The sequence below is a fragment of the Gavia stellata genome, chromosome 15 (assembly GCF_030936135.1).
Source record: "Gavia stellata isolate bGavSte3 chromosome 15, bGavSte3.hap2, whole genome shotgun sequence".
Taxonomy (NCBI): domain Eukaryota; kingdom Metazoa; phylum Chordata; class Aves; order Gaviiformes; family Gaviidae; genus Gavia; species Gavia stellata.
Window position 1 is genome coordinate 19,880,415 of NC_082608.1, and position 27,815 is coordinate 19,908,229.

The 27,815-nt window shown below is 45.7% G+C and overlaps 1 protein-coding gene across 1 annotated transcript; it reads left to right on the plus strand.

Annotated features, from left to right (window-relative positions):
- Positions 1 to 4,555: 4,555 nt before the first annotated feature.
- Positions 4,556 to 27,815, plus strand: CRISPLD2 (cysteine rich secretory protein LCCL domain containing 2). Its single transcript, XM_009814926.2, has 14 exons — positions 4,556 to 4,798; positions 10,134 to 10,252; positions 12,330 to 12,462; positions 12,580 to 12,695; positions 14,701 to 14,801; positions 16,360 to 16,518; positions 17,359 to 17,419; positions 18,036 to 18,102; positions 19,075 to 19,205; positions 19,354 to 19,397; positions 20,309 to 20,381; positions 20,804 to 20,879; positions 25,562 to 25,695; positions 27,761 to 27,815. The coding sequence occupies exons 1-14, from the start codon at positions 4,556 to 4,558 to the stop codon at positions 27,813 to 27,815; spliced, it is 1,512 nt and encodes a 503-aa protein (XP_009813228.2).

Genomic DNA, 27,815 nt, shown 5'->3' on the forward strand with positions numbered 1-27,815 from the left:
GGAGGATGGTCCTAATCTGCTGAGCCCCAATGACTACCAAACTGCCGAGATCCCCAGCGACACCCCTCTGCGCCTTGCTCCTGCCTCCTTTTTGTGGTGGGGATTTTTTCCCCTTTTTTCTTTTTTTTTCCTCCTTCTTTTCCTTATTGCTACAGGCCCGTTGCCAAACGGGATGGTCCAGGGTTGTCCCCTTCGCCTGGAGAGCATAAATACCACTGGGGAGCTCTGTGAGACTGCAGTTGGTACGAGCTGCTGAGCCGAGACCTTGCATTCCTCGCACCTCCTAAGGCTTATTTCATCCTTTTTCCCCCCCTCCTAGTTTAAATATTTCAGATATATAATTTATTTTCCACAAGCAGGCTTGGAGGAGTTACAATTTCCTGGGGACTTGGAAGTACTCGGCGAGGTAAGTGTAAGCTTTGGTCCCTGCTTCTGAACTGTGGTTTGGGGGGCGGCGTGTGTGCAAGAAACGTCTCTAGTTAAGTAGGCACAATTTTAGTAACTTCTCCAAAAAGTTGCCTGCATGGTCTAAAATAGCACAATACTGTCTGAGCTTCCCTTATGTACGCACTGCAGAGGTTAATGCAAGATTAATAAACATTAATCTTGAATGAATGGGAGGAGTTTGCAAGTACAGGAGTGGGTTTCTACACAAATAGAAAATAGCCAAGGGATGCTGCAGGAGTCTCTTAAGAGCTGACTACCCACGGGCACATCTAGTCTGCTCCGGGAAGCCTGTGTTTGTGCAGCTCTGCTCTAAAGTCTTGTCTAAAAAGAATTTCACAGTGTCACCACGTGTTGTGTCTGTTACCAGTGGGTTTTCCGTGTGGTTTTGCGTAGAAACTCACCCACTTCATTTCTGTGGGAGCGGATTGTAATGCAAGATCCAGATGTTTTGGCCCGTGGCCTCGAAGATGCTGAAAGCATAGTGTGTTCTGCGCAGACAACGTTATGTCCTGTGTCAAGGGACTTGTCATCCCACTTTTCTTTTGAAGCCAACACAATTCTTCAAAGCTTGAAATGTGTGCGTCTCAGTTAAATACATGACCTGGGGTTTAAGGCATTAAGTATGTTGTGGCTTTATTGCTGGGTTTCTTTGCACAGGTTAAAAGCTGACCCCAGGCTAACTCCCCTCTGCTTTGCTGGTATCCTGAGCTAACTCTTGCCTTTTCCTGCCGTGTCAGCTTGTTCCATGTGCAACTGCCCAGGTCCTGGGATATTTTAGCTGCAAATGTCATCCACAACCAAGGAGTAGGCACCTACTTGTATACTTCACCAGGGAGGCAGTTAAAGATCAATAGCTGTAAGGAATAAGGTGAAGTGAGGACATAATGAAGTACAGAAGTCCGCCTGCGTGTGGCTTGAGCAGGCAGCGCTGCATGCTAGGCTTTGAATGCTACCAGCTCTGCTGCTTTCTGTGAAATGCAGACACCATCTATTAGCTGGGGAAATAGCTTTCTAAAAATAATCTTTTCCGAAGTCCGGTGCTGCTTTTTAACTTCCTCAGACCCCAGAAGGCGGCCTCTCCTTTGTCCCCAGTTTGGACAGGCTTTACAGCATATTAGGGAGTCGGTTTCTGCTGACTCACACGTTTCTGATCGCTCCCAGATGTTTACCTGGCACCAGTATCAAGGGCCTGATGCGTTTCAAGGGAGGCTGTGCTAATGCTCCTCTTGAACCCTTGAAAACAACAGCAGAGACTTCCTCAGCTGACTGTCAGGTGATAATTTTTTCTGAATAATGTCAAATCCCAACTCAAAGGCAACATGATTTCAATCTTCCCCGATGAGGCGGTCCCCATGCAGCCCGGAGGCACTGCCCCAGCTCAGCAGGGCACTTGGGCTGGCTGAGCTTTAACGCATGCCCGTGTGTTTCATTGCACCTGGGCATGAGGCTATTGAGAGGCAAAGGGACGGACGTCTGAAATCGGTGAGAGCTAGCTGAAACGTGAGCATCTTTCTGCTGCTTTCAATTAATCTGGCCAGGAAGCTCTTTTCTCCCTGTCCCTCTCTGATCACTTCATCCTTCCTTCGGATGCTCAGCGCTCCCCACCTCGAGCCAAAGCAGAGGAAGGGACCTGCACACCCCAAGCGAAAAAGAAGATAGTGCCAAAGTCACCTAATTTTAGAGAGGTGCTAGTATCCCCTCGCTCGCAAATGGGATAGAGGGAAGAACATCCCGAGGAATAATGCACCATCTGTTGCAAGGTTTTGGCTGGATCGCAAAACCAGACGCGTCGGCTTCGTTGCGTAGCCGTGAGTGGGGCAGCTCCTCTGGGCTTTCAGATGCTACAGCTGATTTTTTCAAGCTGCCCTTTCTGTAAGTTCAGTGTTTGCCTTAAATGGGTGGTGGATACGGGCTCCTATTTAGCAAAGGGCACCCGGCCAAATGAAGGGGTACAACTGCAGCGTATATTAGCTGTCTGTTCCCGCCTGCTCTACCTACAGGGCAGGCTGCAGTTAAAACGGCTTGTGCTAAATGGCCACATTGTAAATGGCTGTGGCAGAGCATCTATTTTTAAACTCTTAGGGAAGTGCCTCAAAGTAGGAATTGTTCCCTGAATTTGGGTCAGACAGTCTACAAAAGCAACAGCTCGTTTTGCCTCCCTTACCCCTCCGTAGCCGCGTTAGAAAGTTGGGCTGCTGCTTGGGGGGGAGCAAATGCCAACAAACAGGGCCGAGAAGAGGATGAGGTTAAAGCAATATTTGTCCCGACGCCACCGAACGTCCTGTCTTTCAGGTGTGCCTGGAGCTGGGACAAGGCGTGTGTGTTCGACTTGCTCTGCAGAGCAGGAAATAATGAGAAGCCGCTACCTAAACCGAGCAAATTACATTCCTGCATTGTTCTACCAAGGCACAGGCTTAATGCTATGCCTGGAGAGGGACTGAGGGCAGCTGGTTTTCATCTGCCTTAATACAGTACAAGCAAGAAGCCTCAAACGGGGACTTTGTCTCTTTTGTGTTGATAGCCAACAAGTTTTCAGGGGTTCTCAATGGCCTCGGAGTTTTTTGGGGGTCCCCACGTGTGCAAAGCACCTTGTGCTTGCCACTGTCCTCTGCAGATGCTGTTGTGCCGGGTCTGGGGAACAGGGGTTTGGGACTTTGTGCTCAAGCGTAGCTTTTCCAGCTGGGAGCTGGAAGGTGCTTCCCGGCCTTGGATGGTTTCCAACTCATCTGGTCTCAGTGTGTCCAAATCCCATGTCACTGGGCTGAAACTTCTCGAATAATTCCTGCTAATCTGGGGGTTATTTCCTGATGCTGCGTAGGAATGCTTTCAGCACGTCTTTTAACCGTGCTGTCAAAATTAGATCCTCACCTAGTGTTGAAGGCAGCGAGGGGGAAGCTTTCTTCCAAAATTTAGCTTTAAGGAGAGAGGATGCTGTGCTTGCACCATCTGTATGGATGCCTATTGCCCCTGATGGATTTATTCTGCTCTGGTGGCTCTCAGATCCCACCTGAAGAGCATTAGGTGCTGCAGAGCCATGCAGCAGCACGTATTTCCTTCCCTGAAGAGCTCATGAGCTAGATAAAACCAGCCAGGATGCACAAGGCTCATTAGACGGAGAAGTCGGGGTGGGGGAGAGAGGAAGGGAGGAAGAGTTTGGAAATGGCAGATGGAGCGGGAGCACCATGGAGCAAGGGAGGGGATGGGGATTAAATGAAGCCATTCAAACCCAGTAACGACCAAATTGAGACCATCTCTCCAAGCCCTTGGTGCTGACAGCTACCGAGCATGCATGGGAACACCTAATCTTCTGGCCGGGGGACGACGGGTGCTCCAGCTCCTCTCCTAATATGCCGTAATTCATATTGCTGGCCACGCTCCCGCCCGCTGTAAAGCGATGCGTCAGCGAGAACACCCCGGTGCGTCATTCGCCAGCAGGGATTTTGGGTGTTCAACATTACGGTGACATTTCACATAAACAGCTGCTTTCACGGAGTCTGGCAGCTGCTCTGCTGGAGTCTATTGGCAGAGTGGGGCCTCCGAAATAGCTCCTGCTGATGTCTGACCTCTGTGATCTGGCTTGCTGGGAATTTTACTTTCCCTTTTATTCATATCCGTTCTCCGCTTTAACAGCTGCTCTTTGGGAGAATAGCTTCAAATGTCTCCCCTTCCCACCTGCGAAGGGACGGGGCTGGGATTATTCAGAGCTGCTGGGCATTGCTGGGCAACACCTGCACCCCTGGCATCTTTGGTGGAGAAGGCACCCGCCGCCGTGCCTGAGTGCTGCCTGGCTAATGCTCGCTCCCAGCATAACGTCAGGGGAGTTCCCTGGTGTAATAAACTGAGTTCCCATCACTTACAGTGTCGTTCAGGTCTTCCTGTCATGGGGGTGAATGATAATTGCTTAGACTGTAGGCATCACTCTTTTTCAAGCAAAAATCTGGGTTGTGTGGCTTCCTCAGTGGGGTCATATGCATTGAGAGCTTCTCTGGCACTGCTCTGACTGCCTGCTTCTCCCCAAAATCCAGACCTGCGCTGAGCCACAGGCGTCTCTGCGAGAAAACCTACCATCGTCTTCGTCTCCACTTCTGCTGGCTGTAGAGGAGGAGGCATGAATCCTGTTCTGCCTTGGATCCTTCCTCTTGGATGTGTACTGCTCCTGTCAAAGGCAGCCGAAGGCTTTATCTTGCCCAACTCAAGTCACCTGGAGAGCATTTTGAGTAAATATCAGGATGGGGAAACTCACTCCAGATCCAAGAGAGCCATTTTATTCTCAGACAGACAGGAGATATTGATGCTCCACAATAAATTGAGAGGTCAAGTGTACCCAGTGGCCTCTAATATGGAATACATGGTGAGTCTAGCTTCTGATACCTAACTTTAGTATTACTTTTTCTTTTAACTTTAATTTTCCTTACAGTGCAAGAGGTGTAGCAAATTTCCTCTAAAGTAAATTTTTCTCAAGAGGTTTCCTGGAGCAGTTTCATTCCAGAGTGAACGATGCTTTAGATCATTGGACTGTTTTGGTTGGAAAGGGCCACTAACGGGTCATCGAGTCCATCCACTGCATAGTTTCAGGACTGGTTCCATTATTCATAAACTAGCGCCTGGCCCAGCCCTGGACGCATCTCCTGTGATGGCAATTCCACAGCCTGCCTCAGCAGGTTCTTCCATTACCTTAAGGTCATAAAAGCATCAAATTTTCCCTAGTGTTTAACCCACGTTCTCCCTGTGAAAGCTTTCAGACTGTTGTGGCTGGTATTTCGGGACACCACAGTCTGTTTGGAGAAACCTCTGATAGTCTTTGGGTTGCCATCAGCTACCACCCAACACTGGAGGTAGCATCTGCCCTTTTGTCATACATCGATCACCAGAGATTATCAACGTGAGTCAAGCGTCCATGATGCTGCTGGGAATCTGCTCAGCACCTTAGAGAAACAGGGCTGGAGGAATGTGGCTCCATTTGCAAAGAATTTCAACAGCTGGAAAGACTTTGGGAGTTCATGGGTGGATGGGTCAGTGCTATTGGCTTTTCATAGTTCAAGAAACCAAAATAAAAGTTTGGTCAATACATTCTCCCACTTCAGAGGGAGAATTTAAAAGTATGAGTATGAAATATGCCTTTACCATCAACAATTCAGATGAATAGGTTTTTTTCACCTGATGCCAGAGACCCTTCTTTGAGCTATTTTTGACATGCCATCAAAATATTGCAGGGCCAGAAAATGATGTAGGCAAATAATATTTTTTTTTGTGCCTTTTCCCAATGTGCAAATATAGTTATGACCAAAACTAGCCTGACTTCAACTGTGCGCTCTTGCTGACAGATTAAATGATTAATGATTTGTTAAGACCGTGTTTAAAAGGGTAGAAGAAATAGTACACTAAATGTAATACAAAATTGTTTGCCAGCTGTGCTGAAGTGAGTGCTGCAAATGGAAAATCCTGCCTTTTGTGACTGTAGGGAAAAGGAAAAGAGAAGGGAGAGCAGACGACAGTACCGAAAGACAACTGTCCATCAGTTGGTCCTCGTTAGCGTTCGCACTGCTGGTCTTTCATCCCGCTTTTGTCAGAGATCGCATGCCTTTCTAAGAACCGCTGCTTTGTGCATCTCTCAGCGGGCTCTCACGTTACCCTGCAGGCTGCCTGCAAGGTACTGCCAGAGGAGAGGTGACTTGATTAATTTCCAGAAAGTAAACACAAAGCATGAGAAAGCCAAATGTGTTTTGGTTGGCTTTGAGGATCTGAGAGGGTTGCCGTTGCGGACTGTCCACTGGCCGACTGCTGTTTACGCTTGCAGCGTGGTTACACTTTTATGTTTGCCTTTGCTCAGTGTGCTTTTCTAGTGGTTTTTATGGGCGATTGAGGGTAAATGAAAGGGCCTTATATGCTGTGAAGAAAGAAGCTGAGTATAAGATGGCGCTACTTGGAAAGGCTATAATCAGTCTTTCATGTATTCGTGTTTACCCAATATTACTTGGAAATGCTGTGTATATTCTGAACGTGAATTTCACTTTAATCCTTTGTCCTGCATAGGACATTTCTCATTTGGACTCGTTTAAGAGGATGGTTTGTCTTTAGTGCCATAGATAAACTTTTCCCTTTTCCTTTGGTGCTGGTGTGGAGCATCACAGCCGACGTGTGGTGTTAATTTGCAGATAAGTAGGTAGAACTTGTTCCTGCCCATCCACCTCCAAACGCTGCCTTGTGAAAGTCCTTTCTCCCAGCTCCGTATCTGACGTATTTAAGCAATCTAAAGTGGCAAGGGGAGCTAATGTATTCCAGGAAAGGTACATATTTATCTACTCCAGGATGAACTTTAGTTGGTGGAGGCTGTTAATAAGAAAGCAGTAACACAGTGAGTCCCATGACTTATCTGGAGACCAGAAGAATTGTATGCATATGGGATAAAGGTAAAGTGGAGTGAAGAAATGAAGAAAGAAACAGTTTTGCTGCGGGGTTTGTATAATTAATTGAAAGCTAGCACAGGTATTTGGTGTTAATGGAAAATGTGCCTCGTACATCTTCCTGACCAAGTTGGTCAAATACAGAATTACCTTAACCCTATAACAGCTTTATAATCGAAACTTCCACTGTGTGTTTGGACTTTATAGCAACAGTCACGGCAGCGGATGGGCACCAAGACCAAAACAAACTCCGTGTTAATGAACCCAGAGTAAAAAGGACATAATAGTTCCTAAGACATCTTGACCTTTTTAGATGGCTTAGTCAGATGGCTTTCCGCAGTGATGAAAGGCAGAAATATTTCCTCTTGCAGAGGCCTCAAAGACAGCTGGATAAATCAAATTTGTTCTCAGTACAGATTGCTGGAAGGAAAATATTTTGTTTTCATGTATAAGGCATCCATCCTTCCTCTAAACTGTAGGGTGGTGACTTTCCTTGTCAGGATGGGATAGTATGGGATGTTTGGGTTAGCAAAACATGCCCAAGCTTCTGCCAGTACATGTCAGTCCTGGACTCTCATGCCACTTTTAAAAGTAATTGCTAGTATTGCAAAAAGCCTAAGCTGGGGAGAAAAATGAGAAAGTAACCTGATCGCTACAACTCAGGCGTCTAGGGCTAGGTTTACAAACTAGTTAGGCTGAGTAAATGGACTCCTTGTGGGGTATGTTCTTATTAAATCTGAACCTACAAATTGTAGTACAGTGTGCATATGCCGTGCATGTATTTTACATGTACAGTGTACACTGTACTTTGAAAGGCCATCACAAATTTGCAGGAGGAAAAGAAGAGGGTCCATGTGCTAAATCACTTGGAATCGCACATATCCAAAGGCTTCTCGATCTCTGCTTGAGAAGGAAACTCAGCACAGACGTACACTGCCCCTCTGGCTTCAGTAGTCTTCCTAGATACTGCTTTGAATATTGGCATAAAGACTTTTTGCAAGCTTAGCTGGGAAAGTCTGAAATATCTTTTTTTTTTGATATGGTTATTGCTCTGAAATAATTCCAGCCTCCTGACCGCATTCACATCTGAGAAGCAAGAGGCAAATAACTGCTCTAATTTAAATGGGATGGCTTTGTAATCTGATGCCCGCAGAAATGAGCTTCTCTACTCATCAAGCACAAAGCCGTACAAAGATGTAGCTCATTCCCAATTGCCTGTTGAGTATCTTTTGTCCGAGTTCATTTATTTTATCCATGGGCATCAAAGGAAGATGTAACACATATGTTCACATCAATTTCCATTTAATGGCCTATTGCTCATAACGTCTCTGCATTAAATTAGGAGATTTGGAATGTCTCTGCCTTTGAGGCTCCAGGGAATAATGCTCTGCTAGAAAGTCTGAAGTGGTAGCAGCGCATAATGTCTTGGGAGAGTTTCTGTGGCTTATGTGTTGGATGGGGAGGTGGATTGTGGCTGGTCATTGCCTGGTGCAGAAAGTGGGAGACCACAAAAAGCTGTGTGTCTAGGCACAATTGCAATAGTCTGTTTGAACAGAGGTTTGGAAATGTGTGTGTGGTGGGTCAGATCCCATACACCTTCAAGGAGTTGGAGGGCTGGGACGGAAAATGGTTTTATTCCCTCTGTCAGAGCTGTGTCCGCACGGGGTTTTGCAGACTGACATGAATTTTCTTGGCCACTGGTCGGTTCAAAGCCAGGCTGATGGGCTCAGAGCAGCTCCGGGATGTTGTTGGAATTTGGGTTGCTGAGCATGCTTAATGATAAGCTGTTCTCGGAGGTCTGGGCTGTTAGCTCGGTTGGATGACCTCATGTTTGCCTTACTAAGATAGTGTAGACACACTAAGTTCCAGGAGACACTGCGTTTTCCTGTCATCTTAACCAGGGACATGGGCTCCCTCCCCGTCCCAGCTATAACTGCCCGAGACTGTTTTCAGATACTTACTCGGAATGAGCACTTGATGTTTTTTAAATGTGTTTGAGAGCCTAAATGCCCTCCAGTCCTCCACACGGGCTCTGACAGGTCCTTTGATGTGTTTGAGGTCAGAAGTTGCTTTTCTTCTGGAGAAGACGGGACTTAGAAAGACCAGCTGGTTGTTATGGTAAATGTCCAAAGAGGACATAATCTTGCGCTGGCACGTGAATGGGCTGGAGACACATTACAAGACCTCTCTTCTCTTTGCTTTTATTTGTAGGAATGTGCGGTAATATTTTAATCCCAACGAATTATCCTCTAAGGACTGTTCTGAATAAACCAGCTGTCAGGAGTTACACAATGAATTCAGGGCACTGTCTACTGGGTCCAGCAAGTTTGGCCTTTAAAACAAATCCACTCCTGGGCAGTGGAGCCAATGAAGCCTGCTTTCCTATTTGCCTTTATATCGTGTTTGAGCTCTCATTTGTCTTACAGCTGGGTGATATTCAATGAGGACTGAAATTCACACCAACATCCTTCCCTCAGTGGGAACATAAACGGGATTTGTCACTTCTAACCTGATGCCTGTTTCAATGAGAGTGATATTAGCTTAACAGCTCTGGGACTTTGCCACCTCTGTTGAATTTGACTGGATCCATGGGCAGACTCAGCAGTTATTCTGGAAGGAGAAGGGGAGATGGGGCAGGGAGGCTCAGACCCATACCCCTTGCTCAAGAGGTTCTGCCAAAAATCCCCACCTGTGTCAGTGGTGAAGGGCAGGAGTACATCCACTGTTGGAGTTCCCCTTGATGGGAAAGCCAGGAAATGTCCTGGTAGTAAGGACAACGGATGGAAAATAGTGCTGTAGCTGCATCAGAGCACTGACCGCATGTTTGAAGTCTTGCAGATCTCAGAAACAGGTGTCACGAGGAAGCACTGGGATCTCTGTCCTTGATGTTTTGTTGGGTGTTTTTTAACAGATTGGAAAAACACTTGCCAAGAATGTCTTGTGTTTTAGGGTGGATAGCCTAGTTGGGTTCTTAAGGTCTTACTGGGTCTGTTTTCTGCTGAGCTATGCGAAGCGTCTCTTAAGCAGCATGACATCAAGCAGGAAAAATAATAGACCCTTTAGTGCCCTGCATTTCCATGGCAGGGGGACATCTTGAGAAACTTGATTTTAGGTCAGGGCACATCATTAAAACGTGCTGGGTTCACAAGGACAGGCCAGACCCCAGGGGTGAGCTGTAATTTAGTCTCTCTTTCTCCTCTAATTGCTGTTGGTTGAGTCTCTTGATTTAATAAGCTTGAGATGACAAAATGACCTGTTCTTTTCTCTGCCTACCCCCTGCAGACCTGGGATGATGAGCTGGAAAAATCAGCCCACGCTTGGGCTCAGCAGTGCATCTGGGACCATGGGCCTAGTGCCCTCATCAGGTCAATTGGACAGAACTTGGCGGTTCACTGGGGCAGGTAAGAGTTGGGGTGCTACAAGCTCATTGCAAAGAGCAATTTATGAATCGCTCTTGAGAGCCAGTTGGGAAGGTTTGCCTTGTTGATGCTTAGTAGAGCATGGGGAGATGGGAGAAAAGGTGAGGATCAATAATTGGCATTGCTTTGGTGAAATGGTTATACCAATAGCATCTGCAGCCGCCTTCAGCCGAGCGTTCCTGGCAAACCAACATTGATGTGGGTTACTCCATATATCTGTATCTCCGGGTACCAGAGCGGTAATGTGCCTGGGGTCGTTTTTACTCCTTAAGGGGAACAGCTACAGAAACCGTAACCCTTGCTCCTAAATCTGCTGTTTCGGGGGGGTTCTGGCACCACGCTGAGAACTGGCTGAAAGCTGAAGTTTCTCAGGAATAATGTCTGGACTCAGCTGCAAGTTCAGAACTCATTGCCGTAAACTTTTTTAATTATCTCTTGCTGTATTTCCCATAAATATTTATCCAGCTCCTAATTTCTCTTTACTGAAACTACTTTGCAGATTTTTTTTTTTTTATTTTTTTTTTAAACTTCCTGGGGAAGGTTTTTAACCTAAAGTTGTTAACCCAGCTAAGGAAGGCTGATGCTAAGGCTTCCAAGTGGATTTGCCTCTCCACCTCCTGGTGAAATTTGTTTATTGTAAAGCCCCTATTGTTAAGCTGTTAAGTTAAGCTTGCTTTGTACAGCAAACATTTCATATGTGCTCAGGAGCCCTAATGGGTGGAAATGCAGTTATGCTTGTTGTAAATCAGGTAGAACTTGGTTGAAAGCAATGGAAATTTGCTGGTGTGAAATTGGCCTGATATAAAAATCGAGCCCATTTTTGTTGGCAGAATTAAATAATGATTGGAAAGTAGAGTGGTTAATCCATTGGAAACAAAGTCAAAAGATCGGGCTGTTCTTGGCTCTCCTACAAGCATTTAAGATGGCCATGGGTTACTGATGGAGGTAGATCCAATCTCCCTCCCTTTGCAGTCACCGAGAGGAAAAAGTAATCAGATTTATCTCAGTTTTTTCAGGAACGGGCTATAACTTGATTGCCTCAATTTCCTCTCCTGTAAAATAGGATTCGGAAAGTATTCACTTAAATGACATCATGAGATTAATGTTTTTAAAATACTTCTAATGAATGCTTTTTAATGAAGAGTTGGCTGAAAGAACAAACTCCAGTTGGTAATGATATCATTTGTATTTCTGGCCGCTTGCTTCATGTGAGCTGTTGAAAGCAATAAAAAGTAGTGGGTTCGAAGCGCTGCTCTGCTTTGATGCAGAGTTTGCAGATCGCTCTGTTTGCTCACTGTGTACGTAGCGTGCAAAATGCATACGAGTTTCTATAGGTAGTTTTAACGCTGTTTGTGTTCCCCCAAGCAGCACAAGTAGCATCAGTGCTGAGACAGGCTGCGATGTCTCGTGCAAAGTTTGCACAAAGTACACGCAGCGTATGCGGGGGCTTCGTGCCGAGGGAAATTGCTGCAGTAAAAGGTGGGGTATGTGTGTAGTGCACCGACTGTTCTGCACTACTAACTCTTGGTGTGATGGGAGCGTGAAAAAGCCCACTTGCTTTCAAAGGTCTTACAGTATTAACTGCTAGCGTACTTCCAGATTTAGCAAATTGCCTGGTGGTAAAATAGGTACACGATGGCTTTTGGTTTAAGATGTTTGGCAAACCTTAACTTCTGTTTACTTTCAAAATACAACTTTCCGCCAAACTAGAAGTTTTTTGTAGTTGTGTGGAAAAGTCAGGAGGACGTTTCAGGTCAGCGGCACTTGAAGAGCATGTCAAACCTATAAATAATACAGACAGTCAGACCGGGCTGTGAATCTTTGGGGAAGAGAGATCATCTTTCACCTTTTCAATGAGATTTTTTTTGCCTGATCATTAGCCTGTGTTACTGCAACACCTTCTCAATGAATGAAACCTAGTAAAACTTTTATAGAAAATTAGCAAAAACTTGTATTTAAAAAATCTGAGCTTACAGCGTGGCGGGAGGCTACAGGTATTGTTTGAAAACTTCTACCAGACCTTGGTGATTTGAGCTGTGACCAGTCTTTGCTCCTTCAGGTATCGGTCTCCAGCTTTCCATGTCCAGTCTTGGTACGATGAAGTTAAAGATTACACATACCCGTATCCTCATGAGTGCAACCCGTGGTGTCCGGAGAAATGCACAGGCTCTATGTGCACGCATTACACCCAGGTAAAGGAGACGGAGGGCTTTTGTACCTATACTCTGCATCCCCCCACGTCCCGGTTGTCACTGTGTGCCCACAGCGGGGTACTTTCCTTATTTTCAATAACCGCCTTGCGCTTGCAGATAGTCTGGGCCACGACGAACAAGATCGGCTGTGCCGTGAACGTCTGCAAGCAGATGAACGTCTGGGGAGAAATCTGGGAGAACGCCGTCTACCTGGTCTGCAACTACTCGCCGAAGTAAGGCAGATGAGCTGCGCTCCCTCCAGCTTTCCTCAAACTGGCAGGTTGCTTAACTAGCCCAGGATCTGGGGAAAAGATTTCAGGCAGTCTAGACTGGTGGTTGTGGCTTTAAATTCTCTCTTTAGACGGCAGCACAGAGCTGGTTCAAGACTTCTGAGCATTGCCTGGAAAACTGAATGAGGGGCCGGGGCCAGGCCAGAGCTTTGATGTTCCTGCCATGGGAAGGAGGAGCAGGAGATGGCCAGGACGGAGCTGGCGCGTGCTGCCAAGCGAGGCTTGCTCCCTCTCTGCTGCTGGGAGGGCGGGAGGGGATGGGGTGGTGATGAACGCTGCTCCAGCAGCCAGGTATTATGAGACATTTTCACCCCTTTCCTGCAAAATCTGCCGGTTTAACCACACCGCTTTGTGCAAAGCCCACCCTGCAGCGGTCGCTGGTGGAAGCAAAGTGAGCTGGGGCCCGCTGCGAGGAGCTGCGAAGAGATAAATCCCAGACCCGATGAGCTCCCTGTGGCTAAAAAAAAAGAAAAAAAAAAAAAAAGTGAAATAGCTAAATCTTGACTAATGCAGTTAACTCGATGGTTTGATTAAATTTCAAAATGAAAATCACATTTCTTGTCTACTACATCCAGGAGAAGTTTCCTCCCTGGCAATGGCAATTAATATTTTCTGCTTTAATGGCTAATAGGAGAAACACTCCCACTCCAAGTCCTTGGTGATATAAATCTTAGCAACAAAAAAAAAAATAATAGGGAAATCACCATATACAAAGGGACTGGCTTGGAGAGCATCTGACTTCTGGAGATGGTAGGGCAGAACAACGCAGAGAAGTAAGATGTGTGGGTACAGAGCTGGCAGCTCATAGCCCAATCCAGGCAGAGCCCTATGGGTGGGTTGTCTAAGCCCCTCTCCCCCTGTTAGCTGCTGAGCCCCTTATGCTTGAGGCTTGGTGGGATTTAATAACCTGCTCCTGTATGGCATCCTATCGTCTCCCATGGATCTCCCTTGGATCTCCCACAGCAGGCTGGGCTATTTGCACGTCATCCATTCAGGGCTGCTGGATGGAAAAATACTCTATTTCTGCAGTTTCTGCTTAATCTTTTCTCCCTGGCGTAAGTGTGGGTTGTCCTCATCTAGCCTTATAGGTGGAGACAGCTGAAAGAGAAATAACTGAAGGGTTCGTAGACATGGGCTGAACTCCGGCTCCTTCAACCTCCTCAGCCCCTAAAGTTTGCAGTATAGAGTGCCAAAAAGGGCTTTTGTTTCTGGGTAGTTTCTTGAAGAAAATGCAGTAATCCATTGATTTACTTCTGTTTACATAAGATCACAGTATTTCTATTGGAGTTTAATGTAAAAGCGATATTGCATGCAATTTATTTAAGTAAAACCCTAAAAATGTCATCTTGGAGGTGAAATGAGGAGGAACATTTTTCTTACAAGGCTTTCCTAGGCTGGTTGTTTAGTCTCTGCTTAGTTGCTCTGGGCCAGGACGATGTTTCTGCAGCCTTAGAGGCAAAACTGGGGACTTGAGGATGGCCAGGTTGGGTTAGGAGAAAGTGCAAAGCGCTCCTCTGTTTCCCTGATGGTCTGGCCTGAGGGACCATGTATTTCTGATGTTTTTCTGTTTGGAAATGGTTCTAGATGGAAAATGGAGCAGCTTTTCTATGGTAAGCGCTGCGCTCCAGCCTGTCCCATGCAGCTGCTTGGGGGTGTTGCAGAAAACGGTGGGAGACTCGTGGCTCTGATGAGCAAGAGAGATGAAGGCAAGCGTCAGGCAAATGGGGGCAGCAGGCAGGCAGCCGCTGAGCTACCGCGGGAGGTCGACAGGCAACACGGGGATGGAAAGAGTGGGGACAGGCCATCTTTTCCCCATTTACAGCCCCCTATCCAAGGATGAGCACAGCAGAAACACCCGTTGTCCCCACTCCCTTAGTGCCAGGCGGTCTCAGGGGCTAGGGTGGGTATTTGGGTGTCTGATGTGTGCGCACTGGTCCTGTGCTTGCAGGGGCAACTGGATCGGAGAAGCCCCATACAAGACCGGCCGCCCCTGCTCCGAGTGCCCACCGAGCTACGGAGGAGGCTGCCAGAACAACCTCTGCTACAAAGGTATGGGGTGGGGGGCTTGGGGCACCCTCCTGGCTGGGGGAAAAGGGTGGAGCAAGCTTATGCCTGGAAACTTTTAATTGGAAGCAGCCACAGCTTTATTCACATTTTAATTAGCCATCCTTAATATTTCGACATCGCGACACGTGGTAAATCGGTGGCTGCTGCTGAAACTAAAAAGCCCTGAACCGCTTAAAATCTGGAGCTCGGATTTGGCGCGTTTTCCCCGGTGAAAATGAGAGTGAGAGCTCGGATGGGTGGAAGCTGCTCTGAGCTTACATGGGTTTGGCTTGGGAGCTCCAGCAGGATTTTGAGCACTGGCAGGCTGCGGGCAGGAGCGATCCCATCCTCACGGGGTTTGCTTGGGAAGGGAATGTTCCCCGGCGCTTACCAGAGGCGACGTGGGTGGGCAGAGCTTGGCCGCCTGCCCTGCTCCTTCGGGGGCCAGGGACGGAGCGTTTCCCTCTCTCCCCACCTTGGGTTTCATGGCTGCAAAATGAATACAGCGATTCGTGTCTCTTGGAGTAGAGGAGGGGATCATGGACAGTTTTCCTTGACCTGCGGAGTTTTCTTGAAATAGAGGTCAACAGAGTGAAAAATATTATTAACGCTGAAGCCTCCAGTGAAGCAGCGCTATCCCCTTAGCACGCGGGATTTTCTGGGGTCATGCATTGAGGGCATTTTTCTCCTCCCATGTGTTTTGCTTCACAGAGAACCGGGCTCTTAGAAACAGGCAGGTTCCCTGGAGACTTGCTCAAAGCAGAGGCTCATTTTGCTGCAACGTTGCATTTATCATTTTTAGCCTGGGGTTGCATGTCCAGGGGGATGTCCCCAGGATGCAGGTGGGCTGCAGCAGGGAGGGGGCATGCCCCGGTGCTAGAAAGCCCTCTCAGAGCCACCATCCATCCTCCCTTTGTTTGCATCGTTCCTCTCCTCGTTGCCGAGGATGAGAGTGGCGCAGGGTTTCGGGTAGGACTGGCCAAGCGAAATGAATTTTGCTGGCACCGTTTCCCAAATCCCTTTGCCTGGCTGCAACAGCAGGCAGCTTGTTCTCCGGCGGAGGTAAAGCGAGGGATAAACCCGCCGCAGGCGCTGAAGCCGGGATCACGCTGTAGCAGGACCAGTGCTTTGAAGAAGCAAACCCAGGTGGGAGGAGAAGAGGTTTCAGCCACCTTCCCAAATACCAGGGCCCTCTTCTTGCACGCACCTTTCAGCAAAGTTGCGTTCTCCTCCAGAGAGAAGGAGCTGTATGCGAAACAGAAGAAGAAATAGCAGCATTTTTTTTCACTAGTTAGTGGGGATCATTTCAAACCTTTATTGTAAGATGCTCTAAATGCTGCTTTGTGTGCAGAGGAGCAGGAGAGGAGCAGATCTCCCCTCCTGGTGCTGCACCTGCCTTGGCAATAGCCCTGCGCTGCCTTTAATGGGCATTTTTGAGTTTCCAACTATGTAAAAGCAGATCCTCGTCAAACTAAATCGCCTCTCTCAGAATACGAATCTATTCGACTTCTCCATCAATGCGAACACGCTGTAATTATTTTTAATCCCCTCTTCTAACAAGATTATCGTTACGAAGATCCCGTCATCTCTGAGACTGATGAGACTAACGAAGTGGAGATTTCGCAGGTCGCGGAGCAAAAGCCGGTGCGGTTCTACCCTCCGGAAAGCAAGCCCAGCAAACCCATCAAGCCCAAGAAAATCATCCCGGTCTCCTACATGAGTAAGACGGCCTCTTTCTTTTTCAGCTCCTATAAGTTTTAAAGCACCTCTGTGGAAAAAGGTGTGGAAAGCAATGAGGAGGCTCAGTGAAAAAAGAACTGGGAGGCTATTTGAGTGGAGGGGGGAGGTAATGTCTGTGAAAATTCGCTGTTAGCCTCCCAGAAGTGGGGAGCAAAGCTTTCAAAAGCCACTCGTGCCCTCTGCACATCAATCTGCAATAGTTATTTGTTCTTTTAAGCCATCTCAAGGAAGTATTGGTGATCTGAAGGTCCGCAGATCAGTAATCACTTTAGGAAATATTGGCTTTATTTCCCGTTTAAAATACTCTGCACTCAGCAGCTACCCCCTTTGCAGCTTTTCTGGGTCTTTTAAGTTTGTTTCCCTTTTATTTCTTGCCTGGGAAGATTTCTGAAGTTATTTGTGGAGCTGGTAATACTTCCTCAGTTGTTTTCTAATCGCTGTTAATTAAAAGAGACTTATTGTGAAAACAAGGTGAGGCAAGCCAACGCATCCTTTTCAAGTTTATCTACCAGCATCTCGAGAGTCTGTAATTAAATGGAGAATGAGAGCCCTGGCTGCAGACCTCGGGCTGTAAATCAAAGCCTTCAGCTGTCAGATGTTTCTTCCTTGCTAATATTTCCAAAGACACCCGGCTCCGGGCAAGGGCTAAAGAGCCACCATCTGCTCCAGGCTGGTTGGTCTGTGATAAGATTTTTATCTTGCCGCACCAAAGACCTCTAGCAAAGATGCATGGTGGTTGCTCATCTCTGTAGCTCGAGAGCAGGCTGTGGCAGTCTCTTTCCTTTTTAAAATGCTTATTTATTTTATTTTTTCTCCCCAGCACAAGTCATTACCTGTGAAACCAAGATGAGAGACAAATGCAGAGGCTCAACTTGCAATAGGTAGCGTTTTATTGATACGTCTTAAGAGTGCTGCAGGAAAAAGTGGCCTAAAAATTGTCCCGTTCTTACAAACATAGGATAGTTAAATAAAATACTATGTATTTTTTGTGACTATCTAGCTAGATCTCTTTTTTTTTTTTAAAAAAAAAAGCCTTAATTTCTCTTGATACAAAGCCTTCAGCCAAGCCTAGCAATAAGGTGAATCAGTTTATTTTATTCAGCCATGATGACCCACAGTTTCAGGTGTCCAAAATAATTTAATAAATTTTGGCAGAGTCATTTTTGAGTCTTTTTCATGCATTCCACTGCTGTCCAAGCCAGACCAATAATTCATGGCTTGTCCCCTCCCAGCCAGTCAAGAACTTCTGGTTAAAGTTTCTGCAAAGAACGGGACAGTTTATCACTTGGAGAAAAACCAAATCCACAGAATCTAAATATTGGTTGGGCTTTTAAGGAGGGTGGAGAAACCGTTTTAAAAAGTAGCTATTTTGCAATCTTGTTTTTAAATGGAAGAGTTACGTGAAATGAATGGAATGACTATTAAGTGAAATAGAGTCAAAGTCTGTTTTTCTTGAATTGTTTTTTCGCCACCCTCAAAGATATATATCTTTACTAGGTATTTGTGCCCAGCTGGCTGCTTGTACAGTAAGGGAAAGATCTTTGGAACATTTTATTATGAGAGTGTAAGTACCTTTTAATAGCTCATAGATGTAATTTGTGGGGAGTTAGCGGTAATAACAGAAATGGGAAATGCCAACAATTCTAGTGTAATTTGGCTTTTCATATTCTCCAGTTGTGGTGCTGTAAAATGGTGCTAATAAAGATTATCTGTATTTTCCTCATCTTAGTGATGAAAAAAAAAGAAGCAGTCTGGAAAGGCAAAGTGATTCCAGACGTGATTTTATCATGAATGCCCTTAATGTGCAATGAAACCCATGGAAAGTGAGGGATGGGGATTGACAGACAGCTCTTACAAAGATCTCTTCTTTAGTGTGGGCAGCTGTCATGCTGAACAGAAACTTTATACGGAAAACATTGTTAAATGTTGTAACCAAATAATAATTTGGGCTGATTTGCTGGATCTTGAATTGGCAAGATAATTTATAAATAAAGCATGGCACTGTTTTCCCATCAAAACTACTTTTGGGGTGAAGAAAGGTTGACGATACAAGGGTTTTTGTGTAAAAGCATGTTTGCTTTCCCTCTTCTCACTGTTGGTGCATGACTGCATCGCCCGTGATACATCTTTGCCCTGCAACTTCTGTGATTGCAGACAGCTGCCTTCTCCAAGTGGTTTCAGCAGAAATATTCTGGGGTTGAATATTTTGTTGAGAACTGGAAATATTTCATACTGGTCGTTAATTTCCAATGCTGCTTTTCTTCTAAATCGTAGCTAAATGTACGGTTTTGTTATTTAAAAAAGCTTGCCATTCAACCAGGCAGTGCTTAAAATAATAATAATAATAGAAGAATAAGACTGTGTTGGGAGAGCAAGATTTAACAACCAGATTCCAAAGGAGTGTACTCAGCTTATTTTCCATTTGGCGCTTTGGTGGTGGTTTCATTTCTTCTTCTTTTTTTGTACAGCGCTTGGTCAGCGTTGCTCTGAGAGAGAGATTTATTTCACATACTATTTGTATTTGTGCTCTTGTCAGTCATCAAGCATATGTCGTGCTGCAATTCATTACGGCATCCTGGACAATAAAGGAGGATTGGTTGATATCACGAGGAAAGGGAGGACACCGGCTTTTGTGAAGTCTACCAGGAACGGCGTGGAGTCTTTTAGGTACTACCTTCATGAAAAAGTTTTTGTATTTGCTTTAAATATAAGCAGATGTTCAGTGGTCTTTGTTACTCATATGTAGACATAGCGATTCAAGTAATTCTAGTAGGCTTATTTTTTAAAGGAATGTTTTTGTTTGCTTGTTTTGCAGGAAAAGTAAGCCTTCAAATGCCTTCATGGTTTCCAAAGTCACAAGTAAGTTTTAAAGGTTGAGAAGAAACCATTGTTGCTAGAGATTTGTGGGATACTTGAAAACTTCTTTGTCATTTTAAGTGGTCATGTCAAATGGTTTGGTACCACAACTACACCCTAGAGTGGCGATCCATCACCCATTATGGGCAATTCCACCATCAACCACCTCATTTTTCTGTGGGGATGTAGGAGGAAGGTGCAGAACAAGGTGATAACTGGCCATTTCCAGCAGCATCTCCTGGTGATGGATCACGGTTGGGTCCGAACATCAGCTGCAGTGTCACAAGCTGCTGATAGTAAAGTGATGGAAGATGAGCCATCCTTGTATGAAAGCCTCGGTCTAGTGTGAACACTGTAGAAAACCTGAAAAAAATCGTACCTAATATGACAGTGCAATAGTATAATGAAACATGTAATACATAAGAAATTTGTTTAGAACAGTGACTCGTCATAATTATGCTGAGCATATTAAATAAATACTGTGGAGTTCTACTTTTTAAACAATTCCCACTTTCTGAATATCTCTGAATGGTTCCTCCTCCTCCATATAATAGTCATTTTGAATAGATCCACTTGAGCCACTTTCAGGGAAAGCTGTAGGTATCAGGTTATTTGGACTCCACGCCTGGAGCTGTAGCAAAAATACACCATCTTGTGGGTCAGCTGCTTTTCTCTTCTGAAAGCTGTGACCTTTTTAAGGCCACGTTGCAGTATGGTAGCAGGATTTCTGCTGGAGAGCTGGTCAGCCCTCTCCTGGGTGCATGCTGCTGGTAAAGCAGTGAGCAGCTTTCCTCCTGGTGCCCGCAGCTGGACGTGGGTCTCACCAGATGCGTTCTGTGACTGTGACTTGTGTTTCCTGCAGCTGCCTGCGCTATTAGGTCTAGTAATTTGCCTTTCCATATCTATTTCCGCAGCACAGACGCTGGATTGCTATACTACAGTAGCTGAGCTGTGCCAGTTCAAAAAGCCGGCGACCCATTGCCCAAGGTAACTGCGTGCCGCGAGCACGAGCCCGCTTATGTTTGGCTTAAACCTGCTCTGCTGTGAGGATGGAGGATGCTGAGATGCTGAGGTTCCCAAATCTGAGGGCTAGTAGGAATGGAGCTGATTTTACCAGATGACCAGGGAGCACAAACACGTGCAAATAATTATGTTCACAGCATTGTGCAAAAATATAGGTACTCCCCTTTGAAAATGTCATAAAAGACCAATCCCTCTTTTACTGGTCTAAACCCCTCTATCTGTAGTTCTGCAGTAACTACCAGATATCATCTGAGGGGAAAAAAATAATTAAATTCACTGTTGCCACCTGCAGACCAGATGCAGGCACTTGAAATCTCCCAAGAATGCGGCTTGCTTTCCTGTTGAGCCTTGATATAGAGAATAAATATGAATAAATTGTTTTCTAGGATTTATTGTCCAGCCCACTGTAAAGATGAGCCGTCGTACTGGGCACCAGTGTTTGGCACAAATGTTTACGCAGACGTGAGTATGCTCCTTTCCCTGATGACCCCGTGTATCGCGCCGTCTATATCGCAGAGCTGGGGTCATACTCTGCGATTTAGGGAAGGCAGTCAAACTCTTCATGATCATTGCAATGTGGGGATGGCGTAAATGGGGATGAAGGAAGAAGTAGCACCAACAAAGTGCAACAGCTACAACACCAGGTTGGGGTCAACGGGCTTGGGGGGGAGCCCTTCCACTCTCTGGCACTGACTTATTCTTACGGACTTGGGCAGGTCACTTAACCGCTCTGTGCCTTAGGGACTGTGGCTGTAAAATGATGGTAGCTCTTGTCTGCCTTTGCAGATAGTGTTTTGGGATCTACAGATGAGCACCAATGGGCTTTTATTATATGCTATTGCACTATATACTTGGCAAAACCAGACTTTCTTCCCCCTCCCCTGTCCTCCTCTTCTGGGAGCTGAACAGCGTTTTCGAGCAGTTGGGACGCAGCGCAGAGCAGTGGAAAGAAAGCATGCGAGTTGGTTTTATTGGTTTGTTTTTCTGAACTCTGCTCATGGGGATGAGCAGACACTTGATGCTAAAACTAGGCAAAGAGCCATTTTTTCGAAATCTCTTAATATCAGGCCTCTAAAAACTGGGTTTCAATGTTTTTCCATTTGTGGGTGCCTCTTTTTTTTTTTTCTCTCCTTTTTTATTCTTTATTTTTTTTTTTTCCGTCTGAGATTGTCTTTAGAAACGCCAGCTCCCTGGCTGGTGTGTAGCCTGAAGGAACATGCTTTCTGAAGGCATGGGGAAGCAGGGTGAAGCAGTCAGCAGATCACGGACCCCCAGCTCAGGGTTGGTGTGGAGCTTTGCAGACTCCGGGGAAAAAACATCCTGCAGAAATCATCCATTAATTTGGGGCAAGCCATTGTGAAAGCAATTTTAAAAAAAACCCTATTTCTTTATTTTACTCCAGACCAATTATTTTTAAAAGTAGAGCTGCACAAACAGGTTAGCCTGGACTAGCTCGCATGCAAATGCATCGGGCAGCTGCCGCCCCGTGGTACCTGCCCCTGTGCATGCTCCGACCTGCAGGAAATGGGAAATAGTTTTCTCTCTTTTACTGAGGACAAAACTACCTCAGATTACCCCCGAACGGGGCCTGCGATTATAAGGGTATTAGGCGAGGACCAGCAACCAGGGTTGGCGTAGTTTCCTAATTTGTACTGACGCAAAAGGATTAGTGTCCTTTAATGAATCGCAAGCTCCATTTCCTACCGTACCCCCTGGGTATTGTTTCATAAACGGGGGCATCGACTGTGATTTGGGAGGAAAACGGGGCGGGGGGGGGAGGGAAAAAAAGTATTTGGCCACCTCCTAGAGGGTTTGGTTAACCTTTTTCTGGTCTACTGTGTTAACAGGGTGATGTGGGTGTAATAAAGAAAGGATTTAGGTTTTTATGAGAGTGCGAGATCAGTGACAAAGCAGGTGAAACCAGCTGGGAAAAAGGAGTTTGAGGAGGCTGTGGAACATGCTGCAGCGGGAGAGGTAGTGATGTTGAGAAATGCTCCGGCTGGAAAGCTGACAAGAGAAATACTTATGCCGTGCAGGGAGAGCTTGGGCAAGGGCTTTTCCCAGGGAGCACGGGCTGTGCAGGATGCTCTCCAGGAGGGGATGCTGTGAATTAACCGGATCCCGCAGCCCAGGAGTAATTAAAGCAGAGGATAAGCTGGATGAGACAAGTGCTAGTCTTCTGGGAGGACTCTTTGGCTTCACATTTAGAGTGGCACCTCCACGGCCCCGGGGGGACTTGAGCTCCAACTGTGTCGTCTTAAATAAGTTATCCAAAAGAAGAAGCAGCGTCTTGCCCTGTTTCCAGTCTGCGCTCCCTGCGGAGTGCCCTCTGGCCTTTTAGCACCTTCTCCAAAACAACCATTTGCTAAATGCTCTGGCAGGTAAGGAGTTGACAGCCCAAGCTATGACGACAAAAATGCACGGCTAGTCTGTGTAACTGGACCTGTGCTTTTGGCCCGGGGTAGCCTTCACATTTACATGATCCCAGGTAGGCATGTGAAAATTTGTTTTGCCATGAAGAACAAAGCTGTGGCATGAAGAACTGGCAATTTTTATGAGATAAGTCTGATTTTTATCCAAGCGGCATAGGCGCCACTGTCTCGGTTTGAGTTAAGGAATTTTTACCTGCTTTAAATGCATTCTGATTAGGTTTTTTAACTCATCATTATAAAATTGTCTTGGAAGCTGTGTTTATAAGATCGTCTCCTGGGTAGTCCTGGTGAAATGAAGCACAAAGAGATATTGGCAGCCTTTGCTTTAAAAAGCAGTGCAGGAAATTGTTCATGGTGAAATTAGTAAGACTGTGGAACAGGGACATAGAGGAGCCTTAAAATTTGGGGTAAATGAACAAAATGCAAGAAAATGTGCTATGGGAAAAGTCCATGCCCAAATCGCAGGTCTTCCCACTGAATGGCGTGACTTTTCGGTGAGAACAGACTTGCTGCCTGCATGCAGGGTTTGCAGATTGAAGCAGCACGTGGGGGTGCGAGGGAAACATATCCAGCATCCTTTCAGTGCCGAAATTAGTAGTGAGAAGCAGCTGGCTGGGGAACAGAAAATTTGTTGCCTCTTTTCCCTTGTGGCACATTGAGGGAAAAATTAAAAAAATTCTGTGAACGCATGATTGTGCCTAAGAAATAAAACTCAGCTCTTGCGAATGTGGACAGGACCGGTTCTGGGGTGATGCTGGAGCTGTGTGAACACCCCGGGGTCTTTACCAAGGCTCTCTTAAGTTTCATGAGACACTGTCATTTATCATTCTGCCTGGCTCTTAGTGTGACACACACTGCAAAAGAAACCTGTCCCCAGCCCTGCTCAGGAGCCCTTACCAGCTAGAAGAGAAAACAGCACTCTGCTCTTGAGATAAGGTCTTTTATCCACAATTGTGCAGCAATCAGTTGGAGGAGGATAGACCACCTATAACGAGGCAAGTGTGTGTCACCAGAACAAACCAACTCGGGTGGCTCAGCTGTCAGGAGATGTGAACTTAATGATTAAACTGGTCACACTAATGAGAAAATTATGGGTGATTAAAGCCATAGTCACAGACTATTGCTAATGGGCCACTATAAAAAGTATTGTCATTTTATGGCGTATGCCTCAGAGTCCACTCTGTCTGGAAAAGCTCTCAGACCATCCCAAGGGGCTACACCATGGAAAGCCGTTGCGTTGTCCGTACAGCTGTCATACTGCTGAATTGGAGGGGAAGGCCTTTATTCTCTTAATGTCTCATCTTCCAAAAGCTCTGCGATCCATTTATCAAAGCAAAGCCTGGCCTGGGATATGAGAGGGCTGTAATCCAACAGAGTGATAAAGGGAGGCTCGGGGTAAGGCAATAAAAAGCCTCTTGGTCAAAGCTTTGAGTAAGCTGCAGAACAGCAAGTCCTGGAAAAGAAACAGGAACGCCTTGAAAAGAACATCGTTGAGGATGTCTCCCAGTGGAGAGTGTTGCAAATTGATTCAGGACAGTTTAATTTTATGAGCCAGTTTTAGATTTACAGATTTCCCACTGCATACTAGGGCGAATTCACAGCATATCTTCCAAACACGGTGTTCCCTTGCTCCCTTGACCATATATAGAAGCAAAATACCAAATTGGCACTCAAAACTCAGAGAGCTGCCAAGAGATAGGCCATCCAAAGTGATAAATATATAGGGGACAAGGCAAACCTGCCATATATGGCTGCGAGAATGAAACAGCACGTATTGTAGGTACACGACGGGAACGTTTGCCCTTGGCACTGGTTTTGTGGTACTTTGATTTTTAGCGATCAGGGAGTTTATGGGGTTGGGATTTTCACCTGCTGCAGTTCCCTGTGCAAAGCTGGTTTTTGCTTTTTGTTATTGCAGCTCGCTGTGTGTAAATCCTCTAGAGGGTTGATGGCCAAGTTTATGCTATGGCTAAGCCTTCTCTGCTTTTGCTCTCTTTTCTGGATGCTTTGGGAGCTCAGTCATCAGTTGTTAGTGTTTTGTGTTCCTCCAGCTCTTCTGACTCTGCACATCTTGGAGAGGAGGGTAACGGCACAATGTATGATAGAGAAGCTTTAGTCTTTTCAGAAGTGTTAATCTCCCTCCGTCCTCGGTGTTGTCTTATGGGGTAATGCCTGTCCAAAAACTACACCGCTCAATGGGTGCAGTCCTTCTGTTCTTCCTAGAAAGAAGGATCTGGACTGTCCTGGACAATTAGTGGTCATTTACCTTAATTCAGGAAAAGCATCTCTTTTCAAGCAACTGGGTGAATAAACCTTGCTGAGGTGGCTGGTCCCTAGCAAAGACTTTCACCGCAGCGGTTTCTCTGGTGCAGACCCAAGAGGCGCTGGCTGGAAAGTTGTCCTTGATTCAGCTTTGGCCCTGGATAATCTCCCAGGTGCAGCTCCACTGCAGACGGGAGTGGTGGAAAGGCTGCTTGTCTTCTCCGGTGGTGGCGGATCTTCTTACAGCCGGGGCTTATGACATACCTGCAAGATCTGGTCTATGACATCTTTTATCCCTAGTCTGTCTGTAAGAGGGGCAGAATCGTTTTGTAGCTTTTTCACTCTTTTTTTCTTTTACTCCCTGGTTTTCCTTGGTGCTTATAGAGATGGCAAATCTCCAGATATAAAATATAGACAGTTTGTAAGTCAAAATAATTAAATATTTTTCAGAGCTCCAGTATCTGCAAAACTGCAGTGCACGCAGGAGTCATTCCAGATGAAAGAGGTGGTTTTGTGGACGTGATGCCTGTAGAAAAGAAGAAGAGTTACGTTGGCTCCTTAAAGAACGGAGTCCAGTCTGAGAGGTGGGATTTTTTTCTTTGTACTTTCCTCTTGTTCTCGGCTGTGTGTTCAGTTGTATGTCAAAGTCAGCAGATATCAGCTAGAAAGGCTGGTGGTTTGGAAATACATGACTTAACAGTGTCACTGTGAATTTTGAGACCCAAACAAATAGAGCGTGTTGTCCTGCTCTTACCTTCCACAAGTGAGGAGCTGCTTTCAGATTGGTGTGAAGGGTATGAAATATTGTTAAGCCTTGTTTTATTTTATTACAGTACGGCTCCATATTAATACGTTTTGTTGTGTGTGTTTAACCCATTAAAAGATAAGCACGGGTATTTCTGCACCTTTCAGCCTGGGTCATGCTTTGAGGCTTTTAATTGGGATTTCCATTCAATTCTGGGGTGTGGGCTGCATTTGTATTTGTTAACTGATTTCTTCTATGCTCTTTGAAAGAAGCATGAATAAATTAACCTCTTGAGAGATGATCAAACAGTTTTTGAAGATGGATTTGCCACCTTTGTAATTTTTTTGTGGTTTCTTTTGGGCCAACCTTGCTGGTTTCAGTGAACGATTGCAAATCGGTGCTTCCAAAATCCTGCACGTCCAGATGATCACAATGATCAATTCGTAGCCCTTTCAGTCCTTTCTAATTTGAAACTTCTGTTTCAGTCTGTGATGTATTTTTTCAGATATTGATGAGATGGTACTGATTTCTCAGAGCTATCTTTGCAAGCACAGAATTTCCCACTGTTATGGGGGTTTTTGGTCACTACTAACATGGCTCTGTCTGCTCTATGTAGTTCCTCTTTTATAATTACCATAAGAAATCCAAACAAGTTTGCTGTTTTTATTCTAATAATGGATATCCCAGAATGCTGCAGGGCATCTCAGAAAATAAAAAAAAGACTAAACCAGGAAAGCTATAGGTGTTAGATATGGGCTTCTTTAGTATAGATCTATCAGGGTCAGCATTTTGCGGTTGTGTGGTTTGTAATTCGGTAGGTTGGATTTAGGTGACAAACCTCCTGTTTTTATGAGTTTTCTTCTATCTCTGACTTGCTTTCACTTATATTTTATACTACCAGACAACTTCTTACTTGGATGGCAAACTCTGCCCTAGCTAAGAATAAACTCTACTGCTAGCAGTGACATGCAATATGAGCACCAGGTGCTGATCTAGGAGGTGAGGGAAACCAAAGACGTTCTTGCAGCAGGGATGAGCATGAAGGTTTGGATAGTGTTATTTACACTCAGTAATAAGGAGCACCTTGGTGCTGTGAGATCCGCTGGACACTGAAATAGCTTTTCAAAGATCAAGGTGAAAATCTTACCCTTTAGGACACTGGAAATAACCTTTGGTAAAGGTACATACCCAAACAGGTAGGGAAAAACATTGCCTTTAAGATTTACTGAGTCTTTACGCTTGTTGTAATGTTTATTTTACGGGAATATGAAATTTACCTTTTTCCTGGGATTTTGCAGCCCAGCAGGGCTGAAAAAAAATAAGGGCGGAGAACAGAAACAACCCCTTGCCCCCGTGCGCACAGCCAGCCCCAGCAGCTCGGAGTCGGAGCCGCTGGGGACACGTCTGCAGATTGGAAATGAATATACATTTTTGTTGTCCTTTAACGTGAGCTGATCTGGCTACTCCCATTGCCAGCACCAGGAGATGGGCCAGACAGGCCCTGGGATCCTGCCAGCCTATTTGACAACTGTTTTTAGGAAAGCATGTTCCTCTTTATGCCTGAATCCCTGCATAAGGGAGCACAGTGTTCCTTGGGTAAGAGCTAGCACTGTAAGAGAGGCTGTTGCTTCCCAGCTTGCTTTGTTGGCGTTAGCACTGTCGATTGGGATTGGAAACATAAAAAAAAGGTGAACTCGTGGATTTGTGCCTCTTCTTTTTCATCCTTTATCCTTCTCCTGCTCCTGGGGGGGCCACATCAGTGCAGAGCCAGCGTGCTAAAGCAGTGCACCCCAAAGAAATTCGGAGTTACCTGTAGGTCTATCACACCATGGGTCCTGCAGTGCTTGCATTTGGTTCATTCATGGTTATTTTTCTTTTTTGTTTGTTTTTTTTTTTTTCTCCAGCTTGAAGAACCCTTCAGATGGAAATGCTTTCCGAATTTTTGCTGTGAAGCAGTAA